The 12,579-nt window shown below is 47.1% G+C and overlaps 1 protein-coding gene across 1 annotated transcript; it reads right to left on the bottom strand.

The window, feature by feature from the left end:
- Positions 1-1,161: 1,161 nt before the first annotated feature.
- LOC309413399 (gametocyte-specific factor 1-like) lies at positions 1,162-9,438 on the bottom strand (the record flags this gene model as incomplete). Its single annotated transcript, XM_082010519.1, has 6 exons — positions 1,162-1,303; positions 2,287-2,347; positions 2,806-2,892; positions 3,875-4,001; positions 6,241-6,338; positions 9,417-9,438. The coding sequence occupies 6 exons, from the start codon at positions 9,436-9,438 to the stop codon at positions 1,162-1,164; spliced, it is 537 nt and encodes a 178-aa protein (XP_081866645.1).
- Between the last annotated feature and the right edge of the window lie 3,141 nt (positions 9,439-12,579).

Here is a 12,579-nt window from a genome sequence, read left to right as displayed (position 1 = left end):
CCATTTGACAAATGAACTAACAGAGGCTTGCTAATTCCCACGTTTTTCCTGTTAACTACTCGCTGCTGTCTAACGAGGGAAAAATTTCGAGTTGGTGCTGTGCAAATTTATCAGTCCATTTACTCAATAACAGTAACAAAGATCACCAAATGAAGATGAGGTTAACTTATGAAACAAATGCTTGGGAAAAAGATTTGACAACCAAGGATAGTTTTAAAAACCTCAAGTGTTGCAAAAACATATCATACAGCACCAGCCAAGTCTACAGACTCCTGCCATCAGGTCCAGGGAATATCTACCATCTGCAGCAGCTCTAGGGTCTTAGAAAAAGAACCTTTAGCGCTGGGAGGCAACAAACTTACAGGGGGAAGGCACACTAATATTCCAGACTCTGAAAAGGGCAATACACACTTTTAGCACAAGATGGAGAAAAATACAAGAATTTCCTCCACTCCCCCAAGTGAGAGTGGCCTTTGCTGAAGTAGCACTTGTCACCTTGGCAATAACGCTTATCTACAAGTGACATTTTAATTTGGTTTGGCAGATTCAACCTGACCCTATGGCAATTGCACAGTCACTGGCATGTGCAGAAGCCATGCCTGCAAAGCCCTGAGAGGATCGGGTTTAGTTGGGAAGTGGGAAACAGGACAGTCATTCCTCAAAGCACCTTTAAGCTTTTGCTTTTCTGCTAATGGCAAATAATGGTCTGTGATTTCAGCATCAACACTTCAACAGGGGATGCTCCCTCCCTTCGTCCGACCTCCAGATGTAGTCTAATAGTTTTTTCACCCAGTAGTGCTGGTTTAAGCAGCCCTAGTTTCACCTCTGCTCTAACTTAGCTGCATCAGACAGTGAGCAAAGCTGCACAAAGCAAGGAAATAATGTGGTTTAAGTGTATGTGTGTCTGTGTGTGTGTGAAAGGGGTTAGTGCGGATAGGGTGGAAGGACTTGTTTAGAGAGACAGAGCCAAAGCAGCTGGGGGGAGGGATGCTTAAATTAGACCACTGTAATGAAGGGCCTGACAAGAATCTGAAATAAAACTACAGAGGATGATCCAAGCATCAGATTCCCTCAGAAGCTGCTCTCAAGGAGGCAGGTGTTACATACTACCCCTCCTGTCCATGCAGTGATTGCCATAAAGCACTGCTGCAGCCAGAGATTTCAGCAACCATCAGCATCTACAGAAGTCACAGTGTCAAAACCACATGCATAGTACTTACAGCCTTTCCATGATACAGCATAAGGGAAGGACTCAGGGGCACGTACTCTTGAAGGCAAACAATTCTTTTGTTCAAAGGTGGTACTGGAGCAGAAAGACTTCAGTTACTTCTCCTGACAAATACACTTGCTCAAATTTATGCATTTTACTACAGCGTAGAGGAGAGCAGGGACACAAGCAGATGGTACTTTGCTACTTGGAGGTGGTGATGCTTAGAAGAGCTATATATACTCTAAACACTAGAAAGTTCTCCAAAAATTGTAACAAGTGAAACCAGATGTCACTGTTGTTATGGAAGGAGAGGTATATCATGGTTGAGCTCATACAGAACTGCAGAGCTGTCAGGTGCAGGACTGTTGCTGCATATGGGCCTAGACGAACCTTAAAACATGCTTGGGCAACTCTAGTGGTACCATCACATCTGGTATACAGCCTCCAATCATGATCCACTATTGGATCAATGAAACCAATCAAGGCAGCTCCATCCAGTTCACAGCTGGCCTTTAAGCTCCTCACTCCCCCTAAACCCAAGCTATGATTATGCTGTGCAAAGGGCAAGAGGTGGGGATTTCTGCTAACATAGGGCCCTAATACCAGCACATCTGCCAAGTCTAAGGTGACAGAAGGTCACAAGGAACTGCTAACCAACTATTAGCTCAACAGAAGCTCAGTAACTATCTGAAAAGGCTCCAGAGAGAGGCACCTGGCCACATTTCCCAAGTCACCATAAAGGCTCAGCACCTTTCTCCCCTGCACATGGGCCAGACATCCAGCAGCAACTGAACATAGGCCGTAGGGCAGGAAGAGCACCCTGCCACATGCATAACAAAGGCACAGAGTATGTGTTCTAAGGGCTTCCTTCTCTCTTATGGGCCAGTCATACGACAAAACAAGTAACACTGAACCAGCACCCTAAGAATATTCACTGTTAATCAGTATCGCTCCTCCCATGGTTTGTACAGCAGTAAAGTCAGCTCACGTCCAGCCATCGAGGCTGGGTTGGGAGTAGGCTGCAATATTCCTTTATACGAAACACTGTTGTAAGGAATCAAACTTGCATTTGCTACCTGTTTATGCCCGAATTGGTCACGCCCCAAACAAAAGGAGAATCTGACTGCTCCAATGACTCTGCAAAAGGAAACAGATATTGTGGCTCAGAACCAAGAAACTCCAGCAACCACCATCAGATCATGAATATTTCTGTCATATTTCCACATGTTCAAGAGGGAGTAAAAGTTGATCTAATGATGAATGTGTCTGATTCACTGTCTTTTAACTGAGAAACATAAAAGTTATTATGTTTCCATTGTCATCATTGCACATAAGGTACAAAAGCTTATATGGGAAGGAGCTGATGTTTGGAAATATATCTCCATGACAGTTGTGGCAGGCATGTTGAATAGTGCTTTATACCAAGAACAGCCTGCTGGGTGAAGAGGTGCATGTTTGCAGGAATGAGCATAAGCAAGGTGTCCTACAAGTGAGACCTGTTTGAACAGCATCTCTGGACTCATGTTGTCCCAACTGGAGCTGAAGCACAAAACCAGGGAGAAGGCAGCAGTGTGGCAGACAGAGAAGTTCCTCACCTGCTTCCCAGTCTTCATCACATGGAGGTGCCTGCCATGTGCTCACAGCATTCATGTGCTCTCTCTGGACACCAGAGGACTGATTCACTTCAGGAAGAGAGAAAACTCAGTGACTAGCAGTCAAGCCTGCTTCAGAGGCATTAAGTGCTTTGGATCAAGCTGTAAAACAGCTCTTGTCTTTAGACGAAACCCTGCACAATGCAAACAGCTTAGGTACACTCAGGAGCCAGGTACTGATCTGAAATCCAGCAACCTCAAATTCACCTTTTTCAATGAACAGGAAAAGACTCCACCCGCTGGGACTCTGTAGTGGGAATGCTCGAGTGAAGAGAAACATGCTTACATGAATGCAGGCATCACTGCTAGCCTCAGTGCAGCTCTACAGAAGAGAGAAAACCATCTATCTGCTCTGTAGCATGGCAATTGTTAAAAAGCCACTGTGGAGGATGGAAAAGACACTGCACAGCATGGGCCTAAATATTTTGGGGGGTTTGGGCAGACCCCTCACCTTGTCTCATTGGGCAGGAGACTGAAATCTTAATTGTACGGCAGATGAAGCAAGTTCAGCAGCAGAGCAGCCTGGAAGAAGAACTCCCTCATCTCTTGGTGGGACTGAACTATTCAGGTTGCCCTGGAGAACACCTGCAGGGGGTTCCACAGCTTAGGTACCTTTTGGTAGAAATCAACTTTTCACATGGCACCAGTGGTCAAACCTCAAAGAGAGATCAGCTCTCCAAAAAGAAGGGCCTGTTCTTCTGGTCATTAAAGCATCCCAGCTCCTGCTGGAGGTACTTTAATGTGCACAGTCTAGGGTACAACCTTATTATTCAACAAGCCTGGTAACAAAATATGTGCAAGGCCTACCAGGAGCATCTGCAATATTCCCATGAACCTACCCAATAAATCAAAGTAAATAAGACTCAAGTTTCCCCAAAGCTGCTGTGTCACACAAAACTATAGACAATAATTTGACTCACACTTTTTGGTTATTCTATGAGCTATCCTTACAAACAGAACACATCAGTCCCCAGGGTGAATAAACATCTCAGAGAACAGGTGGTTCTCTTACCTATATCTTGCTCAATGAACCCTTTGTCATTGCACTTTGTTACGTGATCGCTGAGGTCAGCTTGAGGAACTAGATGGCGAGCGTTGAAGGGGCATGTGGCCAATTCCTTTGCAACTTCAGGGTAGCTCTAGAAAACGAAAATCACGTGCTGTATCTCTCAAGTTGACTTATCTCTTGCTAATCCATAGGAAAAAAAAAAAGGGTATTTGTGATGTTACTTTAAAAAAAAAAAGACTAAACAAGGAATGGCAGTACATTGTTCAGACATTTACTAAAAATGCAATGGGAAACAAACATGACTGTTCTTTAAAACACAATTCAGTGAGAAACTGAGCCACCCTTGAGTTGACTGAAATGAAGCATACCCTCAGCTAAACTTCATACAATTTTACTGCAACACTGGCAATATGGCTACATGGTTTAAAGCACAGATGAAACTATTTGAAAAACAACAGGGAAGAGATGTTAGGCAAATCTAAACCATTCAGATATTTTTAAATAAGCAGGTACAAAGGCAGAGAAATTCCTTACACTTTTCAAAACAGCTACGGAGTTGGCAGCATTCCACCTGCAGACTTTGGTACTACAGGATTACCATTCAAGGAAAACCTTCTTATCATAGACACAGGTTCTACTGGTGTCTACAGTGCTCAGCTGCCACTACCATAAGTTAGTCCACCCCCTGCAAATGATACATCCTTTATTGGGAAAAGCACAACTTTGCCACTGTCCCAATGCCTGCCTGGTTCTGGCTGATGCACCTCTGTTGGTCAGGGATCAGACTTGCACCTGAGACAGATGCAGAACAGCCTTGTACAGATGCTGCTCAAGGCAGTGTCTCCTCCACTACCACCAATACATGACTTCAGCGCAGGCTGCAGGCACATCCAAACCAGCTGTCATTACCAGGTCTATACAGCCAGGGTTGCTGTGTTCTCATGTGTCCACCATTTGCTTCAACTAGCTCAAGCAAGCTGTTCTGGCCACATAGCAGCAGCTTCTCAATGCTAACGCAGTTCTAGCTGAGAGGATTCAACTTGTTCTGCTTGCAGTGTCCTCATTTGTATGGCAGGGCTGCATTTTGCACAAAGCAATGGAAAGCTGAGGCAGGTGGAAGCGTTTCAGTGTATTTATGCATAGGGGATTCAACAAACTATCAAGCAAGAAGGACAATCTCTACCCAGATGCTTGCCACTGCAAATAATCACACAGTGGCATCTTCAGAAGGATCAGATCATAATCCCTGAGCCCTTCTTCTGCTAATTACTTACAGACACCAACTGTGTCTGATAGACTGACTGGTGATCACTATCTCACCTCATCTGCCTAACTAGTTAAGCTTGCCAAAACTGTCTGGTCATCAGTTATGCAACACAAGGACAAAACCAATATGGTTAAAAATTTACTTGCCAATATTGTTCACCTGGCTCACATGCACATTCTTGCCAAAATTTGCAGGGGTCAACAAGGAAAATTTCAGCCCTCTTGAATGCTGGAAAGATGGAGGTACTTGCAACTTAGCCCTGCTCACCACTTTCACCTGTTTCTTTTTTAAGGCACTTTATTTCCACCAAAATGAATTGTTTGTAAGTACTGATACCACGAGACATACCCTACAACTGCATCATAACTAGAAAGCACAGCACAGCTGTACTATTTTAAAAACATATTGCCAAACTTAAACAGGAACAATTGGTTTTCAAAAGGTCTCCGCAAAAACCCAAAGCTCAATCAGATGCTACCACTGGACAGGTTTAAAGGAAACAAACAAACCATGAAGACAACAGAGGAGAAGAGAGGAAGGAATGCTTCCTATTAAATGGTTTGTATTCAAATTCTGGATAAAAGATGGAGAGGGGAAAAAACCCACTAAACTCTCCCATATGTGATGTGCAGTTTCTGCCAGATGCACGTTAAATGGTTATTAGCAAAAACAAAACAAAAGAAACCCTGCTATGCAGCTTCATTTCCAGCACTTAAAGAATGAACTGCAACATCACAACACTTCTACTCCGACTAGCCAGAAGGCATACACAAAACTGAGACCAAGTTCTGCAATTTAAAGTGGAAAAATATATCTGACCTCCATGTGAGCTGCTGGAATAGACCAGAATTTCCTCCCTGATCTAACCATGAATAATCTGTATCTCCTTTCAACAGAGCCACACCTGTCTTGGGTGAATTAACATGTGCTTGAAGCTATGACTAAACAAATAATAAAGTTATATGAAATAAAGGTTAAACAAGGCTTTTTGTCAGGAGCCTTACTCCAGCCAGACAGAAAATGCAACAAGAGTGAGAACATACACATGTTTACACAAATATAATTACTCCCATTCAGTGCCTTGTCTGGCAGTCCAGCTTACCTTCCTACACTTCACAAGGTGATAGGGAAACCGACAGGCTCTGATTCGATGGTGCTTATTGTATGGACATTGTATTAATCTCTCTGGATCCAAAACATCTAGTAGAACAGAAGAACAGAGAGAAAAACACACTAGTTAGAAAGACAAGATCTAGCATCACTAACATAGCAAAGTGGGGAAAAAAGCCATACCACCACACCAGAGCTGTGATCTTAGGGAGTTAAACCAGTTGTTCTTAGTTGAAACTATTCATTAAGGCAAGCACCTGTTTTGCATAACCAAACAAATTCATGTTGGAGTTTGTGGTGACTGGAATGTTAGTCAAAACAGACAGGGTACAGTCAGTAGCACTGAGCATAATAACTCTCTAAGTTACCATATTAGGTAGGTAACCACACTTACTCAAAGTGAATGAGGACAGCAGTACTTTTCCAGCTATCTTAGAAGAGAATCAGTGGGATGACGACACACCCACCAGGGCCCTCAGGAGCATCATCAGCCTGAACCAAATCTTTTTTGATCAACAGCTAGTTTTGCTAGAGGAAAAATGCCAGACAATTCAGCATGCCTACCATGGGTACACGTGACTTCTCAGTGATATTGTTCATAAACCATGCAATTATTTAGGAGCTGAGGAGTTACTAAACTGGCTAACATACCTAAGAATCTAGGCACTGAACTGTGAAAGCATGAATGCATGCATACATGATATAAATTTTGTATCTATCTGTAGATAAAATATATTAAAATATAAATATTAACATCTCTATTAAAAAAAAAATCACATTTCCATATTCTCAGCAAGGAAGAGAGGCAGCTAGGAGACACAGATCCCCTCTGCTGCCTGTGGGTCTGTTTGTGGGGTACACACCAGAAAGCCAGACTAGGCTTCTTTCATCCTTTCTGCTTTGCCACTATTTTTGTACAGGCTTTTAGGACACTTAGGATCTGATTACACAGTAGCTTAAACAGATCTCAGTATGGGCTGCTACTGTTTAGGCTCTCCCCTGCCATCACATCCTGTTCTCTTACACATGCATTGGTGCTCAGTTGTCTCAATGGCCAGGTCAGGGAGCTGCATCAACCCACAGGTTGACAGCTAGTTAAGATGTCATTCCACAAGTCACACTGAGCCGACTTCATGTTGTGAGCCACTAGGAAGGAAGGAAAGACATAGGCCTTCTTTCCATCTCAACTGTGCAGTGCTGCTGCTGTCAGCTCTCCATTAGTCAGTTTAGGTGATTAAAACAGCTGCAAACTAAAGACAACTTCATCATTAAGGACTGACAAGCTTTGTACTAGTCCAGCTACCCCTGGAAGAGCAATCAGAAGTGGTTTCTCTGAACTGGCTCAACACAAGATCAGACCAAGTACGTTACCAGTAAAAGGAAGTGGAGAGAGATGAGTACCAGAGGAAGAGGAAAGCCCTCACCACAGTACATAAAACAGCAAACACAAAAATCACAGGAGCTGGCTTGATCACACAAATAGAGGGAGTTAACACAAGGCTGCAATCAGCAAAGCCTCTGGGACACCACAGCAATACCATGTGCAAAAGAGATCCCTGTCCCTTAGCCATACTGCTTGCAAACACAAATCTACAACAATCCTAACAACGTATGTCTGGAGTCAGCTAAGACAATAGCTACAAGTGAGAGCAACACCTTAACCAAATTAAATCACTTTATTCAGATTCTTCCTAAAGGCCAGAACCCATCCACACCAGAAGCACACCTGGTGTGGTAAGCACTGTGGTGGGTTGTCCTTCGATGGTGGCTAGGCACCCACCAAAGCCATTCTGTCACTCCCCTCCTCAGCTGGACAGGAGAGAGAAAATACAACAAAAGGCTCCTGGGTCAAGATAAGGACAGGGAGAGATCATTAGGCAATTACCCTCACAGGCAATACAGACTTGGGGAAAATTAACTTAGCTTATGACCAATCAAATCAGAGTAGGATAATAAGCAAATGAAACCAAATCTTAAAACACCTTCCCCCAACACCTCCCTTCTTCCCGGGCTCAACTTCACTCCCCATTTTTCTCTACCTCCTCCCTCCTGAGTAGCACAGGGGGACAGGGAATGGGGGTTGCAGTCAGTTCATCACACATGGTCTCTGCCACGCCTTCCTCCTCAGGGGGAGGACTCCTCACACTCTTCCCCTGTTCCAGCGTGGGGTTCCTCCCACAGGAGACAGTTCTCCACGAACTTCTCCAACATAAGTCCTTCTCACAGGCTGCAGTTCTTCATGAACTGCCCCAGACTGGGTCCCTGCCATGGGGTGCCGTCCTTAGGAACAGACTGCTCCAGCCTGGGTCCCCCCACGGGTGCCATCCTTCAGGAACAGGCTGCTCCAGCCTGGGGCCCCCACGGGGGGTGCCGTCCTTAGGAACGGACTGCTCCAGCCTGGGTCCCCCATGAGGCACAAGTCCTGCCAGCAAACCTGCTCCAGCATGGGCTCCTCTCTCCATGGGGCCACAAGTCCTGCCAGGAGCCTGCTCCAGCGCAGGCTGCCCACAGAGTCACGGCCTCCTTTGGGCATCCCCCTGCTCTGGCATGGGGTCCTCCCCGGGCTGCAGGTGGAGATCTGCTCTACCATGGAGCTCCATGGGCTGCAGGGGCACAGCCTGCCTCACCACAGGCAGGCTCCATGGGCTGCAGGGGAATTTCCACTCTGGTGCCTGAAGCACCTCCTCCCTCCTGGGTGACCTGGGTGTCTGCAGAGTTGCTCCTCTCACATATTCTCACTCCCCTCTCCAGCTGCAATTGCCGTTCCACTGGTTTTTTCCCCCTTCTTAACTCTGTTACCCCAGAGGCATAACCACCATCGCTGATGGGCTCAGCCTTGGCCAGCAGCGGGTCCATCTCGGAGCTTGCTGTCACTGGCTCTATCAGACACAGGGGAAGCTTCTGGCAGCTCCTCACAGAAGCCACCCCTGCGGCTCCCCTGCTACCAAAACCTTGCCACACAAACCCAGTACAGCCACATATAACACTGGCCTAGCTAAAATAATCAACAACTCATTGGAGCCTGCTCGGCCCAGAGACAGAGAGCACAGAGGCAGACTCAGACCTACTGCCACCGGGCCTGGGCCTGGGCCTGGGCCAGCCCACAGCAGATGGCAGCAGCTGCCTTTCCTTCCCGTTCCTTTCGCAAGACCCCACCCCGAACCTCACCAACGTCATCGTCCAACTCCATGGCGGAGAACTGCTCTGCAGACCGTTAGGCCTACGGAGCTGAGAGAGCTTGCCGGGCCGGGGCCGAAGCCGAGAAGACCACCGCTCCTCCGGTACCGGTTGCCGCGTGCTGCTAGGCGCCTTTGCGACTGCGCGGCTGTTTCCTAGCAACCGCCCCCTCCCCGCGCGAGGTCCCTCCCGCCGCGGAGCGGTTGCCAGGGCAACGCCGCGGCGGGACTATCTGTTGAGCGCCATGTTGCCCGGCCATGACTGCTGCGGAGCCCGGTTCCTCCAGGCCAAACCACGCTTCGAGTAACACCTTGCCATCGGTACCCAAGATGGGGGCTGAAAACTCGAAGCCCCTTCCCACGGTAGGGAGAGTGCATCCCTAGCCCTGGAAATCTTGCAGGAGGCTGCTGCTGAGAAGGAGCTGGAAGGTAGCTGAGGGCATGGTGGAGCTATGCACTGTGCAGCCCTAGTGGGTGGCCTGACCTGCTGGGCTGTTTCAGGCTGTTTGGAGAAAGGCAACTTCGTTTCCCCACTTGATTTTTGCCCCACAGGTCTCCTACCTCAAAGGCTCTGAGAAAAGAGCCAGCTTCAATCGAAGGCCATGTTTTTACATGTGCTCTTGGGCACATGTGACAGAGGAAGAAAGAAACCTGAGATTTTACTGTCAAATCAGAGACCCCTGCTGCTTCCTCTTTTCACGTTGATGAGTTCAAAAACACTTGCTTTTGCCTCACAATTACCTCATTTTGCAACCAAAATATAAATGTTCAGTGGATGTAGAAATGAGATACGGATATGAGATACGTAGAAATGAGTGGTTGTAGAAGAGACAGTTTTTCAAAGCAGAAGGCTGGCGATTGCAGGGGCCTGGATTCTGCAAACCACCATGCAGGTCCCTTCAGCTGCAGGATGGGGATGCATCCCAGTGGTTAGAGCACAGTGTCTGCCTGAGTGCTAGCTCATGTGGACTGCACTCAAGACCAGATCTCAGGCCTGCCTGTGCTGCTATGGAATGGGCCACACAGGCCTGGAGAGCATGGATGTATGTGGAAGATGGGTGGTTACAGGGTTCATGAGCTCCCCACATGCTCTGCTCCATGAGGGGATCCCTGTCCTGCTGTTAGGTAGTGTCTTTCAGGGATGAGGGAAGGAAACCTGAATGACTGGAAGAAGATGTGTGTTTTCCACTGCAGTGTGGTTTTAGCTTCTCCCTCCTGTCCTCCCTTTTCCTAGGGCAAGAAGAGGCAATGAACATCTGGAAAGAGTTTGCCGCTCTTTGGAGGTCAATGTAGACTCCAGTGTGTTGCTCCACTGTAAAATTTACTGGTAAAAACAGGCCAGGAGCATCACAATATGGCTGCACGGACCTCACCCATTCCCATCCACCACACAGACTTTGATACTGCTTATGGAGCATTTCTGGAGAAATTTGGCTTCCGGGGCTGCATCTCTGCCATGACCTTTCACTGGTTCCAGTGGGGCTCTGAGCTGGAAAGCCCCTCTCAGGGGGACACATTTGCAGCTAGTTCAGGTGAATGTAGGACCCATGAACTGAAGACATATCCACAGAAAGGCCTGCTGTTAGGCCGAGACTGGTCCCCTTATGCTGCCCACTCTGACACAAGGAACATTCCATAGAGGTGTTGTGAAATCTCTCCAGGAGGCCTGGACAATCAAGGGGTCCCATCACTGCCCTGAGCAAGTGGTTGGTCTCCCAGGGTCCCAGTGGGGTGCCCTCAGCTCCTATGTATGTGAATTTGCAAGCCTGGAGGGAGATTTTCAACTGAGACACATCCCCATCTTGGCTTCTCTTGGGCACTGGCAAGTCTCCTGCCACTGTCTCTCCTCAGCACTATCAGAGCCTGATAAGCATCCCCTAGAGCTGAAGGATCTGGAGTCCTTGCTGAAGGTGAGTGTCCTGGTTTCAGCCAGGATAGAGCTGGTTTTCTTCACAGAAGCCAGTGTGAGACTGTGTTTTGGATTTGGGATGAGAAACTGTTGATAATGTGCTGATGTTTTGAGTTGCTGCTGAGCAGTCAAGGACAGTCCAGCTTCTTGTGCTGGCCTGCCAGCGAGCAGGCTGGGGGTGCACGGGGAGCTGGGAGGGGACACAGCTGGGACAGCTGACCCAGACTGGCCAAAGAGATATTCCCTACCATACGACGTCATGCCCAGTACATAAACTGGAGTTGGCCGGGGGGGCGGAAAATCGCTGCTCGGGGACGGGCTGTCGATCGCCGGGTGGTGAGCAATTGCTGTATTGGGCATCACTTGTTCTTGTACATTCCTTTGTTGGTATTATCATTGTTGTTTCCTTCTTTCTTTCTGTCCTATTAAACTGTGTTTATCTCAACCCACAAGGTTTTTTTCCTAATTCTCTCCCCCACCCTACTGTGGGAGGGGGAGTGAGCGAGCGGCTGCGTGGTGCTCAGTTGCCGGCTGGGGCTAAACCACGACAGTGAGTCACTGCTGCGCTGATATGCCTAGGGCCTGATGAAGCCATTGTTTACTTTCTGGATGACTGTCCCCTCTGGCCTTGCATTGCTGAGATGCCTCTTCATTTTCCATTTGGTTGTCCATGAGAAAACAAACTCCTCTGCTGTGTTGTCTGACTGCAGCAAATCTGCTGTAGAAGCCATATTAGGGGACACGGCTACTCTGGTCAGGTGCAAGTACTTCAGGACAAAGGGCAAACCAAGAGAGTTACAGAGCCTACAGGGAAAGTTGACTCATGCTTGTGCTGCTGGGTAAGTCACACACACCAGTTATTTTTACTGCATAGTCTTCCTGGCATTCATCATGCTGTGAAAATTATATCCATGACAGTGATATTCATGATCACTGCTTTGCCACGTACTGCACCAACACACAAGTCTGGCCAGCATCATGGCCAGCATTTTCTTACAAAATTTGCTTTGCATTGGTATATCCTTCTATACATCCCCACTCCATCTAAAGTGACTTCCTGTTGCAGCTGACCAGGTTTTTCCAGTAGCGAGACAGGCAGGGGATGGGAGAATGTATTGCTTCTGATTTAGAACCTAGGTAGTTTTTCTGCAAAGAAAACAACAATTCTAAATTTTCTCCCTCTAAATGAGATTTTGGAAGCCATTTGCTGTAGAGCTGAAAACATTCTCTTTTCCTCCATCATTCT

The sequence above is a fragment of the Phaethon aethereus genome, assembly GCF_964289735.1.
Source record: "Phaethon aethereus genome assembly, chromosome: 25".
NCBI lineage: Eukaryota > Metazoa > Chordata > Aves > Phaethontiformes > Phaethontidae > Phaethon > Phaethon aethereus.
The sequence above is the reverse complement of the archived record's forward strand: the minus strand, read 5'-3'. Positions and strand labels throughout refer to the sequence as shown.